At 43.4% G+C, this 13,190-nt stretch overlaps 2 protein-coding genes across 3 annotated transcripts; one reads left to right on the top strand and one right to left on the bottom strand.

Annotated features, from left to right (window-relative positions):
- The first annotated feature begins 446 nt into the window (after positions 1 to 446).
- Positions 447 to 4,495, top strand: CCNA2 (cyclin A2). Its single transcript, XM_009334949.1, has 7 exons — positions 447 to 471; positions 911 to 1,026; positions 1,385 to 1,608; positions 2,187 to 2,391; positions 3,243 to 3,356; positions 3,863 to 3,996; positions 4,444 to 4,495. Exons 1-7 carry the CDS (start codon positions 447 to 449, stop codon positions 4,493 to 4,495), a joined length of 870 nt encoding a protein of 289 aa, XP_009333224.1.
- Positions 4,496 to 8,193: 3,698 nt separating this feature from the next.
- EXOSC9 (exosome component 9) lies at positions 8,194 to 12,678 on the bottom strand. 2 transcript variants are annotated; one of them, XM_009334923.1, is made up of 10 exons: positions 12,562 to 12,678; positions 12,347 to 12,449; positions 11,759 to 11,896; positions 11,202 to 11,284; positions 10,744 to 10,876; positions 10,194 to 10,282; positions 9,848 to 9,994; positions 9,285 to 9,475; positions 8,875 to 8,953; positions 8,194 to 8,333 (listed from the first exon to the last, which is right to left on the bottom strand). In XM_009334923.1, the coding sequence occupies exons 1-10, from the start codon at positions 12,588 to 12,590 to the stop codon at positions 8,252 to 8,254; spliced, it is 1,074 nt and encodes a 357-aa protein (XP_009333198.1). In that variant the 5' UTR covers positions 12,591 to 12,678; the 3' UTR covers positions 8,194 to 8,251. The 2 variants fall into 2 exon arrangements, with proteins under 2 accessions (XP_009333198.1, XP_009333199.1); XM_009334924.1 differs by lacking the exon at positions 8,194 to 8,333 and adding an exon at positions 8,544 to 8,634.
- Between the last annotated feature and the right edge of the window lie 512 nt (positions 12,679 to 13,190).

Raw genomic sequence — 13,190 nt, 5'->3', positions numbered from 1 at the left:
TGAGCAGGGTCGTGCCGAGGTGCTTACCTAGGGAACGATTTCCGGAGCAAGCTGGAGGAGGACCGCAGATCCTGAAGGTGTTTGGGGCGTAGGCTGGTTTGGTTTGACTTGGAAGATAACTTTTCAGTTGCTGAAACCAATTTGCTTCCCTCGAGCCCGCCAGTAGGATACGACAGCTTTCCTATCTAGCCGTCAATTACTTGAGCCTCTACGCTCTCCCCTGCTCTTTGTAGGTAGTTTTACGCTTTTAACCTTAACTATTGGTGCCTCACGAGAGACGCCAGATTACAGACAAGAAGAGCGGCCCTTAAAGCCTCCCCCTTTGCTACCGCTACGGAGTTAGAAGGGGATTTTACTCAGGCGGATCCTGAGGCTTCATGGACTTTTCTCCCCGGTAGTACCCTGTACTGGTGCAAGGGTTGTGAGCTCTTCCCAGTACGTAAGAAATGGGAGCTGTCAGATCCGTCTTCTGTAAGACGCGCGTGAGTATCAGAGGGCCGATTTCATCACGGTCCACTTCGGCAGTCTACCAAAAGCTCTGGTACCCCAGCCCTGTCTTAAGCCGCAGTAGCTAAGCCTACGGGACTCACGTCTATGTAACGAGGTAACACAGGACGCACTGAGCACTACGTAAGTGCCAAGGAGTTTTCCATCCCTTTATTCCTAGGGGGAAGAAGAGGAAGGGGAAGGGGAAGCTTCCTTGTTGCAGTAACATTTTGGCTTCCCTAGAGCCTCCTCAACTCCCAGGCTAGTTGAGTGACAGTCTGCCCTCTCTGCCTGCCTCGGAGGCAAGAGGCCCAGCAGTCCCGGAGAGCCACCATCGACGTGCTACAGAATAGGGTGGCTCCCCGTGCTGCGAGGGAGTGGTCGGATGGTGCCCATTTTAACGTGGCTATTATCTTCTGCTTAGATTCTCCAAGTATTATGGATATTTCAATAACCTTGGAAGCAGAAGAGAAAAAACCAAACGTTAATAACGTGCCAGACTATATCAGCGATATCCACACGTACCTTCGGGAAATGGAGGTGAGCCGCTGTCTCTTTTCTGTTTGCGTACAGCTTACGGGGGAGAAATTCGGGGTTGAGAAATGCATCTAAACATTAGCCGCTGTTACAGTGACTAAGCTAAAGCTTGCTAGACGTAGAGGAATAAAATGCTGCGTCCGCTGCTGTGAACGCAAGACTGGTTTCTTGTGATAAAGTTGATTGTGCCACGCGCGGAACAGAAGCCGGAAAGCAAGATTATGGAAATGCAACTTACTGATCCTAGACTTACCGCTGTTTACTTCTGATCTGTTTGAACTGTGGTAAATGGAGCTTAAACACTTGTTTCCCTGCCGGCGCTTAGTCCAAACTGAATCTTATCTGTCATCTAAACCTACAGGTGAAATGCAAGCCTAAAATGGGTTACATGAAGAAGCAACCTGATATCACAAACAACATGCGGGCTATTCTTGTGGACTGGCTGGTGGAAGTTGGAGAAGAATACAAATTACAGAACGAAACCCTGCACTTAGCTGTAAATTACATTGATAGGTTTCTTTCGTCAATGTCTGTTTTGAGAGGAAAACTTCAGCTTGTGGGTACTGCAGCTATGCTGCTTGCATCGTAAGTGAAATTGCTTAATTTAAAATTCCACCTGCTGGTCTCGTACTGGTGGAAATCGTGCGACTATCACATTTCTGTTGCCTATAGCCAGACCGACTGGGGGACGGTTTGCACTAGAAGAAAAACCAGGAGTTACCCACCTAAAAGCTTGGCAGTTTGTACAAAACTCTGCGAGCGGGGTTCTAGGCTATCTTTGTAGATTGCCTTAACGTGAGGATTCATTATTTCTAGCTGGGGTAGCAGCAGGCTCCTAAACGGTATTTGAGGGAATATGCACAAGGCGTGCGAAAAGGAAGTTTTGCTTGCACCGATTATTAGTTTAGGGGGTTCTTTTGGAATCTCGGTAACTCTGAGTCCCAAATTGCTTAGTGCTAAAATACCAGGCTATTGTAGGTCTGGAATTTCAAATTCTGCTGATTCCAGAGCTACTGAACCAAGGGCAGCCAGCTTGTTCAGTAACAGTGCCCAGCTACTTCACGAGTCGGAATTTAAGTTGGCGTGCTGGCTTTCGTTAAATGTTGCTGGTTTTCTGGTTTTCTAGTACTCAATGATTTGCTCATAACTATTTCTCCTGGTAGAAAGTTTGAAGAAATCTACCCTCCTGAAGTAGCAGAGTTTGTCTACATCACAGATGACACCTATACCAAGAAGCAGGTTCTAAGGATGGAGCACTTAATTTTGAAGGTTTTGTCGTTTGACTTGGCAGCTCCAACAATCAACCAGTTCCTCACGCAGTATTTCCTACATCAGCAGACAAACGCTAAAGTGGAGAGCCTGTCAATGGTAAGCAAGGATTACTAGCTCGGCCCGTGTAACTAGAGAGTCCTATTACTACTAATGCACTTTACAAGCTCTGTTTCCTAGTCCCAGTAGAAAAGAAATGAAATGCGAAGGATTCTTCAGTCCAGGCTTCCCTGCCTCCTCCTCTTTTTAAATGCGTAGTCTCTCCGGGCGAGTTCTGGAGAGTAGCGCGTGCAGTATGACCCGGGCTCCTCCGGAAGCGGTGCCACACCGCTGGAAACTAACACTCCTATTGCCACGTACTGTTCGAGATACCCCATTCCTATCGCAGGCTGGCACTTTGCCCGCTCTGAGTAAGCGTGCATGCTTGAGCCGGGCCGAGATTGATGAACGTTAATTTGGGGTTTCTTTTGCTGCTAGATGTGTTTCCCTCTTTCTTATCTAAAACTGCAACACCTACCCACCCACTTGGGCTAAAAAGGGCTTTTGTTTTGGTTTTCCCCTCAACGAGCAGTGAACTCTAAATCCAGAGGCTAATTTCTAAAGCAGAGCACAGGTAACGTTTCGGCTAAAGTTGTATTAAATCCTAACTGTATGGCAGGTACCGGAGCTCCTGAATAGAAGCCTTTGTCTCATTGTGCAAAGGTCAGACCAGACTACACTCTTCCCTCTAGATCTTATATACCTCCAAATGTAAAATGCGGCGTTGAAAAAGCACGCGTTGGGAACAGTTTGACGGTAGATGCTAAAAGAGAAAGTGGCAACTAGTCAAAGCTGTTCCTCCAACTGATGGCAGGATTGGAAGCTTAAATTAGGGTTCTAGTGCAACTGTTAAACGCTCTTCTACTTCCTTTTGGAAGCAGGCGATTCCCTTTCTCTCGTTTCCCTTGCAGTACCTTGGGGAGCTGAGTCTAATTGATGCTGATCCTTACCTGAAATACTTGCCGTCGGTTATTGCTGCTGCAGCATTTCATCTAGCAGGCTATACGATCACTGGACAAACTTGGGTATGTGACACTAAAACTCCAGCCTTCACGCACCGTTATGCACGTTTAGTGCATTCGTACGCACTTCTGAATGCTGGGGCCTGGGCTGCAGGAGTCGCAGCCCCTCCGCGCTCCTAGGCTGTTAATCAGGGATTGCTCCCTATGGTATTTGAAAAATGGGGGGGGAGACACGATGACGACACCTTTTCTTGGAAGGAGGCGATGCGCTCTGTTCTGGTGATCCTCCTCAAAGCTGTAAGCAGCTTCCTTGTGATGAGGAAGTAGGCGGTAAGAAAGCCTAGGCACTGGAGGCAAGCAATACTTGTTTAGAATGTGATAGTTTTCAGGATTACTATAAATTTACACGAACTGCTAAAATCTGAGCAGTGAGTATTAAACTACTTTGTGCTACATTCTGCCAACCTACTAGAACAACAGTTTCAACAGGAAGCTAAAAACACCAGTGGCCGTCGGCGTAAGCAAACAGAAATGTTCACGTGTCCCTCTTCCTTTCCCTCTGCCCTCAGCCTGAATCCCTCTGCAAAGTAACAGGCTACACCCTCGAAGACATCAAGCCTTGCCTCGTGGACCTGCACAAGACCTACCTCAAAGCAGCACAGCACACACAACAGTCCATAAGGGAAAAGTACAAGAGTACAAAGTGAGTATCTGTAGACACCTATGAGAAGCTGGTATGTTACGCCCGAGTTGTGCTGGCACGTAACCGCTTAACGGGGTGGGGTGTATCCCGAGCCTTCAGGCAGACTCGGCTAACCAAATCTGCCATGTAAGTGAAATGGTGACACGACTCCCCAGGTTTCTGCACGATGTTTTTTCTTGAGCAATGCTTCACGTTCACCACCAGGCCTGCTATCACTGCCTGAACCGTCAGGTAGAAACTGGAGGAATTTTCTTGACGTTCCTACAGTTGGTAGGCAGGAGATGGTACCTAACGCTCCTAAAAATCTGTGTCGGCACGGCAGCTGACAAGCCCCGAAATGTTTTCTGCCTTGTGAGAAATGCGCTTCGCTGCAGTACGTATGCTGTTCTTCACAGCAGAGAGCACTTGAGCAAGATGACATCCTGCGTCTTTTTCTCCCCTCTCTAGGTACCATGGAGTATCGCTTATTGACCCACCAGAGACACTAAGCTTATTGTAATAATCAAGAGACTGATCTTTTAAAAAGATGTATATTACAAGAAAATGATGTACAGTTTTAAACATGGTTCAAAATTCTAGATGTGATCACTTGGAATATTAATACAGGTTCTGAAAAGCTTAATTATGAAGTTAGTTTTATGTGGTTTTAATGTAAATCTTTTGTACATGCAATCTTGTTAAAATATTTAGCTGGGTTTTTATAAAAGTGTTCTCTTCAAGCCCGGAATTAACCATGCAGACCAAGTGAAGTCTGAGACTCCTTATCTAATTATAGACTAAACATTAATATTAGCAGTGCATTATTATAGTAGGGCTTTTTCTCTTTCCAAGTAAGAATGACTTGGACTCCACAGCAGTATTTGTAGCATTTTTATACTGTCTAGTTTAAACTGAGACTTAGTATAGATCCAAAATGGGGCTTAACGGCTATAATACTGGAAGAAACGATATAGCTATGAGGAGGACACCTTGCTGGCATCCACTCTTGGGAGACTCTTTAGGATGTGCCAGTTACTGGAAGCCTCGATTGCTATGTAATGTATTGCCAAGATCTCCATCAGTTTAAAGGTTGAACGCTCTGCTGCAGGGACTGCACGGCTAAAACCAGCACACCAGTTCATACTTCTCTCTTCCAGGACGTAGAAAATGGTCTCGCTATAGGTATTTTCTAGTCGAAGTGCAAAACTGATACTAATTTAAACCCATGGAGTTCCCACTGATGCGTCAGCTGTCCCGAAAGCCCATCGATATCTACTAAAAAAATTACAGTCAGCAGCCTGCTTACCTAGCACCTCTTTAGGGGCAGTGGAGGGATTAGGCTGCAGGAGGGTGAACTAACTGCTCTGTGCCCCCAAGAGGAGGGAACGTCTTCCGGCGCGGGTGGGCTACGTGCAGAATGGTACGAGTTCTGTACCTCCCTCTTACCTGGAAAGGCTCCCTCTTGCCTGGAAAGGCTTCCTCTGCGGCATGCAGCAAAAATGTAGACCCAACTGGTCTTACTTTTCCTTAGTTCTAGAACTGTTACACGAGCAAACTAGCACATAATGGGCATTAGATCAAGTGGACATTTACCTTCGACCTGTGTAAATGGAGTGATGCTGCCCTGTACCTGCTGTTCTTTGCGTGTAAAGCAGTGAGTGCATGGAAGTGGGTTTAATTAAGCCACTTCCGGGTTGGCTAATAAACAATTTTTACATCTGATGTTAGCGGTCTTGCCAATGCCTTAAAACCACCGAGGGGCAGTATTAACACCTTAAACTGGCAGTCGTTTCTAAAGCTTTTTGGCAAGGGCTGCTCTGTGAAACCCGTGCCGCTTCAACCTGAAGTTGATTCAACACTGTCTGTCTCGTTATCTGGACACCCAGCAGGTCGCAGTATAAATTCTTCACAGATGCCGAACAGCTGTTATGGTCTGGGCTACTTAACATAAATTTTAAAGAAATCATCAGCCCGCTGACAAGCGCGTGTTACAGCGACACAACTCGCGTGTCTCGACCCAGTAACTAAAAACTTGCTGTTCTGCCCCTGCCCCTGCTCTGCAGTCCGAGCCCTCCATGAACCAACTCGGTTACAAAACTGACCGAGCCAAGTGGTGGTGGCTTATCCGGTCAAGACAAAAGTATGCAGCAGAGGCTGCCTTTTTTGGCCAGTCTGAGCTTTTTAGGATGCACTTTGACTTTTATACGTGTTCTAATGTTTAACAAAGAACTGTATTTCATTGGCCTACCATGTTCTCCAATAGCCTGTATTTAGCTTAACTGCAGTAGGTTGCTACTGGGAAGCGAAAACTAGTTGGGGAAAAAAAACCGCGCAGTGTATCATGTCTGGTGCTTGGTGTTGGCAATGCTCTAACCTTGCCGGAGAGGAAGTTTGTGTATACAGGAACGCCTTTGCCACGGTTGCGACATCAGTTTGTGACCTTGGAAGGGCAACTCAGAATGCTGACTGGCGATCGGTCTTTGAAGGCAATAGAGCGCAGCGCTCTTCCTGACAAACCGGGTTCTGCCTTCCCCTTCTTTTCTTGTGGTGTACGCTGGAAACTTTCCAAGACCACTGAGAAATACGAACACTGGAAGAAGAGTCATTTAAAGGCAGCTTACGACTTATTTTCCCCAGAAAAGAGCAAGTAGCAGTACTTAAGTGAAAGGACTACAGTGGCTTACAGTATTAAGTTACTGCTTAATGAAATGTCTCCTTGCTCTGTTTTCAGTGGAAGTTGTTCTGTTACTGTTCCCATAGCACAGAGAAAGTCTCCCTTACTCCCCGAGCTTTACTTTCAACGTACCAATATGACTTCCTCTACAGCCTAAAAATAATGCTCGTGTCATAGGCTGGCATCTCTGCCCAGGATGACTATGTTCCTCCTTCCTCACCCACAGCTCTTGCTGCTGCAATAAGTACCATCTTTTTCTGCCTTCTCATTTTTCCGAAGTTAATATGGGATGGTTCCAGCTCTTGCTACTAAGCTTTGAACAGATTATCCCAGGTTGTACTGTACTACTGTTTCGCCTATCTGGTTTAACTTCTAGTCCTTTCAAAATAAAGCCCCTAAGGAACGTAGGGTATGAGACATTATGTGTGAAGAAGAGAGAAATAGCAGTGCAAAGAATACTCTTCTTTTTCCTGAAGAAGTTTAAGGTCTCGTGGTGCTGTGGAAGTAAGAAGAAACTGAATCTTCACTCGTTCTTGCACTCCCGACAGTGACTTTGGGTTGGAAGAACTGACACTACGGAAATGCACTGGTTCAGTTCCCGGAGGAATGGGGTTTTCCGTTTGTCTCTTTCTGAAAGGCACGACTCGATTAAAGCTTTGCTTGGCTGGGAGCAATTTTTTTTTTTTTTTTTACATTAAATTCTAAACCTGATTTGGGGAATGTAATAACTGCAACAGTAACTTCTCTCCTGTTCATATGTCATGAAATACTAAGGTCACATGTAAAATAGTCCTGCTTTGCTCTTGTAAATACGTGCATGTTTCCAGTTTGACTTGGTTTTCGAACAAAGCGGCTAGGTCAGGTATTTTGGAAACCTCCTCGTCTCTTCGCTTCCCCCGATTCTAAATTCAGAGCATAATTCTTTGAATAGAGTTCACGAAGCATTCCTGTCTGTTGCATGTAATATTAAATTAAACTTTTTAAGAAAAAACTCCATTGCTGAAGTACGAGTTGCTTCTCTTATGAACGTTTCGCAGAAGTTCTATGCTGTTTTGTGAGGTACGTGCATTTCCGTTCATTTTTATACAAAGCCGTTTCGGTGAAAGGCAAGATGTGGAGCGACACGGGCAAGGTGGTCTTGGTCACAAGCACCCCCTTTCCTCTTGTGCAGAACATTCCAAGGTCTGAAATGCTTCCAAGGTGTGGTAGTAGCTCCCCTAATTAAAAGAAGCCTTCCCTGGCACTAGGGCCGTAATTCCTTTTACCACCTGAGCTCCGACTGCACACAGCTCACTTCGGTAATGGCAGAGGCTGTTTGGTTAAGAAAACTACGCATCTTACCTCTGCGATTGGAGTTGTGTGACTTGAGTCAGTCCAAGCCGAACTAGTGAGTTTTCTGCTGCAGCTGGATGCTAACCACGGAATTTCACTTACATGCAAATTTTTTTTTATTTAAAGCTGCGAACAATAGTTTTATAAAATATACATAAAAGCAGGACCAGATATGGGGTGAGAGGAAACAAAATTATCTACAAAAATAAGTTCATTAATGATAGACCAAATTATGTATTATACAGCATTTCTGAAGGAGGGATGATGGCTTTAACGAGCAGCTCTCTTCTTTTTTCTCCTTTTGTTAAATGCTTTCTTACTTGTATTTTCTTGTTTCGAGCTGGTCTGTGTTCTGTGAGCAAACAACATTTGTATCAAAGGAACGTACCAAAGAATAGTTTTATTTCAAAAGGACACAGGCTGATCATCCGTAACAGGGCAACCGTCTACCATGCTCAGTGCAAAGTTCAAACTTGGTTTCTAGAAAGTGTACTACGCACACCGACGAGGGGTTCCGTGGCTAGTGCAGGGATACAGCAATAAATCTCACTTCTTGGAGATAAAACTTAAGATTAGCTGTAGTGTAGCGCGTAGAATCTCTGCAGCATCTCTAAGGAGCAGCTGATTCAAATCCACTTTTATGCTATCGCTCCCTTTGGAATGATGAAGGTTGGTCAAGTATCTATAAGCATTTCACGCAGCTGCAGGTCAGCCAGGATGACTGGCCTCCTAGGACAGGAGCAAACTAGCCTAGATTTAAACTTCCTTGCTCTCGGCTATCTCTGTAGTCCCCTTGATCAATTGAGACCTTTCTTGGCCTTGCCTAAATGCTGTGCTTCCTGAAAATACCCCTTACAAACTCTTTTCCCCTCTTAATTTCACGTGATGGTTACCTTGTTTTCTTTGGTAGTTCCTGCGGTTCCAGAATGACAACTTCTTCCTCTTCACTGTCAGACAGCACAATAGGTTCATCTAAAAAACCAAACAAACCAACAACCAACCACAAACTGGTGATCAGTTTTGTACAAACAGCTTCTGTAACTAATAGCCACAGCGTTCCAAAAGAAACATTCAGAGTGGCTAGCGCTTAATTCGGAGCCCTCCACATACTACAGAAATCAAGTTTTCTTTTGAAGAAAACAGAAGTAACCAGGTGAAGTGAAAGTAGCAAATGGGCGTCACTCAAGTGGGAAGTGGCTACGATGGTTCTCCTTTCTCGCTAAGGACCTCTTTCACATTGTAATTCTAGACTGTTAAAGCGATATAATAAGCATATCCGATATCAAGCTAAATAAATACTTACCCTTCTTAGTTTCCCTCATCGTACTTGTATCCTCAGTTTCCATTTCCCGACATTCAAAAGCAGCAGCCTCACTTTCACCTTCCTCTTCCGCTGCTTCTTCCCTCTCGGATTCTTCAAGGTCTCCCCAGGAGTTCTCTATTCCTTCCCCAATTTGGGCTGTCCCGGGGGTGTGCAATATCGGTTTGGCAAAACTGAAGTAGTTAAGAAAAATCTTGGTGTTTGCTGGTAAACTCTTTGTATCCTGAGAGCAAACCAGCTGTTTTTTAAGCTGTATCTTTTCTCCCCGGGGGAGAACATCCTTAAAGGGGAGTTGAGAGAGAGTACTTCTTCTCCAGCTACTGTAACAATCAGTCACTTCAGACCTCGGTTTTGCACTTTACGCTAGGAATTCAGTTACCTAAAAACAGTTAGAACCGAAACGAATACGATGTCGATGTTTCCTCTGAAGGCTATAAGGCTACCTAAGCTGTGAGGAATCTTGGACGCGTGTTTAGCTTCTAGCAGTGCTAATGCAGGGGACGGGAAGCCTGGTTTTCCCCTGAATAATACACCAGAAAAGATACACTTCTGAAGGAGGGTCGGCTTTAGTGATGATTTCTTCTGCTTGTTCTTCCACGTTGTTAGTATCAACAGCAGCGCTTTCCATTTTGAAGGCAGTGATCTTTTGGTTGGGTATAGATTCTGCAAAGCCGAACTTCCCACCTTCTTTCCTAGTCATTCAGTGACAGACGTTATTTCAGGATGTTTCACACTTAAAAATGCTTTCTCTTTTCACGTTCAAATACACAAATACTTGCTATTTAGAACAAATACAAGTGAAAACCATTTGCTGTTCAAACTACAGGCTGACGTTACTTTTTAGTGCATTTCTTAAAAATACCCATTTCCCTTCCTTCCCAAAACACTCACCTAACTTTCTGGTCGTTCTCCAAGGCTTTTTGAATTAGTTCCGTTATTTCTGCAACCTTAACAGCTGTTATTTTACTGCATCTCAGAACCTGTTTGTTATACATACAACAACAGTTTACAATCATGAAAGCAAGATGTTTTTAACTAAAACTGTAGACCGCCATAGGAGTCACAAACACTTAAAATATGGCATCTTAGTAGGAGGGACTGGATACACTACAGGTTGATGCAAAAGGTTAATTCAACAGCCTGTAACTATTCATGAGAGTGCAGTCTGAATTAATTTACAGACTCCCTCAGCCAAACCACAGGGAAAAAAAAAAAAGACACATATCTGACCAAACAATATGCCTTTTCTATGTCTCTTCTTCAGCACGATACACAGTACTATGCTCTTCCGCTAGGACTAAAAATACGTAATCTTTTCCAATTAAATCAGACAGGTAACTGATTTCTTAGCTTCCAAATGTCAAGGATATTTCCGTATCAAGATTACAGCACAGGAACTAGTTTATATACGAGAGAAAGACTGGTCAAGGCGAAGATTTACCTGATCCTGTACAAGCATAATCCCTCCACTGGACTGGATGGTACAAATTTCACGATGTTTATTCATGGCAATTACGAGGAGGCCATCCATTACACGTTCCTCGCGTTCACTTGGATCCACCAATAAATAGGTCCTAGAATCGAGTTTTCAAATATAAGGCAACAGTAGAAGTTTGAGGTGAGTTACTACCCTTAAAACAATTAAGCAAAGGAACTGGTTTATGTGTTAGTAATTATGGGTATACTCCCCCCAGAAAGTTTTCCACGTCATCTGTGGAAAGCTGCTGGTTAGTTACACTGCAGAACACACAAGTATCTCCCCACGGCATCTCACTTCAGGTAAAATGTTTCAGGAAATTGGCTTGTCAATATAAGTATTTTTAGGACTCTTCTATGTTTAAAATCAATTCTGCAGAATTGACAATAAGCTCTTTCTGTCAAAAGACTGAAAAGTCTTACCCTTGCTGGAAGAAGGCAAAACTGACACAAATTGGCATGTGGTGGATACTCAAGGGGACAGGATCACGTTCCTCAGGAGTGTACTTTGAAAAGAATTGGCCCAGAAGATAATTATTTACGAAACACATTTCATTTTAAAATTATGTACCGTACAAAGACATTTAAAGAAACAAAAAGCAAAGAAAAAAAAGGCTAACAAATGTTTAGTCATCTAAATATTGAAAAAATGCTTTTTGTTCTTCTTGTGCAATTCTTACTGTTGATTACCTACATCGGTAAACATAGCACATTCAAGAGCCTTGCCCTTGATTTGGTCAAAATACTTTAAAATACTTAATCTTTTACAATTAATATGCCCCTAAACTGAGGATGGTACAATTCTCTATTCAGCAGGCTTCCTTACTATCCTTTCACGTTTTGCATAGCAACACATCTACCCTAAAACTTAAGTATCTTGGAGTTTATCTGCTGACACGAACATTTAATTCTCCCTTTTACACAGAAAGAAACAGCTATCTGCAGTGCCACAACATTTACTACGGCCCGGTACAACTTACCACAGTTACTTCCTCTCCTTGCACAGACACATCTGGTCTGCGGAAATGACACAGAGCTACAATTCCTGCTATGCTAGCAGCATCGATAATGTTACCGTCATGATTTAACAGGTGCAGGTCCAGACGAATTTGCCAAACCTGAGACAAAGCACACAAAACTGCCTGGTGATTTGTGACGCGATTCTACAGAAGTTATTGTTTTTCAAAACAATTTCATTTTTTGAACCATAAAAAAGAAACAGCATATATTCTTCAGGTCTTTGCTTAAGAAGATGAAAGATCTCGATATGTTCCAAGATACCCAGTGCGCTAGATTTAAGCCTGGGTTAGTTATGACAAAACACATAACATTTAAGTACAATTTAAACTTTATTCTGCAAAGAAATATTCGAGCGTGCAGGGTCCCAACTACTTCAGAAAGCCTATGTAGATACGTAAGTTAAAAACACCTGTAAAGTCAGATGTGTGGATTCTTACATTTACCTAAAATCAGCTCTCTGGTTTCCAAAACAAGACAGAGACCTCCTTAAAAACAGTCTGTATGTACCCTTCAGTTTAAAACCACTTGAAATCAGTAGTTTTTCATACCTTTTCACCGGCAACAACACAGAGAGATTCAGTATCTATACATTTGGAATTTCTCAGGCATCGTTCTATTAGTCTGTTCAGTTTCACCAGTAACTCAGATTGCCTGTTAGAACAAAATTAACCCGAATTGAGTACGATTATGCTATACACTGACACGTATCAAAACAGCGGCTCTTATATCATCCTTGTTTAGTCTTTTTAAGAAAGCTACATACCTGCCAGGCTCAAAACCAGGTGCAGCCATCGGTGAGAGCTCAAGATTAAAGAAGAGTATACCTTCTGTAGGCCGATTTGGCTTGGGGGGAACAAGTTCACACGAGACTTGTGCAAGAACCCTGCAAAGGTAAATAGGCCACTAAGCCACGGAATTTAGCAGGAAAAAACTCCTACCACTAGAAACAAAACACATACTTTGAAAAACCATGCGATTAGGCTTTTAGTTTGTATTTCTCGCTCCTGACAGTTTCTCATTCAATGCCTGTCATACATATTTAAACTCTGGACAACAATTGAGAGAATCAAAGTGCAGAAATTAGAACATTCTCCTTTTAGGATTACAAATAAGACTCAAACACATGAGAATCTGTAACTACATGTTTACGTAAGTGCAAATATTCCACTTTTCCTCATAGAAAAAAAGGGCCGTTTGATTTCTGGAAGAGCGCAAAACGTAATGCGAGATCAGTGAATAAAGGGGTGAAAAACTATAACCATTTTGTATTTTATAAGTTACGTGTAATCTACAAACAACACGAAAACCCCTTCCCTTCCCTTCCCTCTCCTCCCCCACGGTCCTAGGCTTGAATTACCACGACTTTTAGCCGTCAGTCCTTAAAACCTGTTT

Source organism: Pygoscelis adeliae, unplaced genomic scaffold (assembly GCF_000699105.1).
Source record: "Pygoscelis adeliae isolate BGI_AS28 unplaced genomic scaffold, ASM69910v1 Scaffold31, whole genome shotgun sequence".
Classification (NCBI taxonomy): domain Eukaryota; kingdom Metazoa; phylum Chordata; class Aves; order Sphenisciformes; family Spheniscidae; genus Pygoscelis; species Pygoscelis adeliae.
The sequence above is the reverse complement of the archived record's forward strand: the minus strand, read 5'-3'. Positions and strand labels throughout refer to the sequence as shown.

Excerpts from the sequence above, each read along its gene's own strand:
- CCNA2 (XM_009334949.1), top strand. The coding sequence starts at position 447 with ATGGGAGCTGTCAGATCCGTCTTCT. Across the intron at positions 472-910 it reads AGCTGTCAGATCCGTCTTCT|ATTCTCCAAGTATTATGGAT; the intron begins GTAAGACGCGCG and ends TCTTCTGCTTAG. Across the intron at positions 3,997-4,443 it reads GAAAAGTACAAGAGTACAAA|GTACCATGGAGTATCGCTTA; the intron begins GTGAGTATCTGT and ends TCCCCTCTCTAG.
- EXOSC9 (XM_009334923.1), bottom strand. The coding sequence starts at position 12,590 with ATGGCTGCACCTGGTTTTGAGCCTGGCAG. Across the intron at positions 11,897-12,346 it reads GTGTTGTTGCCGGTGAAAAG|GTTTGGCAAATTCGTCTGGA; the intron begins GTATGAAAAACT and ends GCTTTGTCTCAG. Across the intron at positions 8,954-9,284 it reads GATGAGGGAAACTAAGAAGG|ATGAACCTATTGTGCTGTCT; the intron begins GTAAGTATTTAT and ends TTGGTTTTTTAG.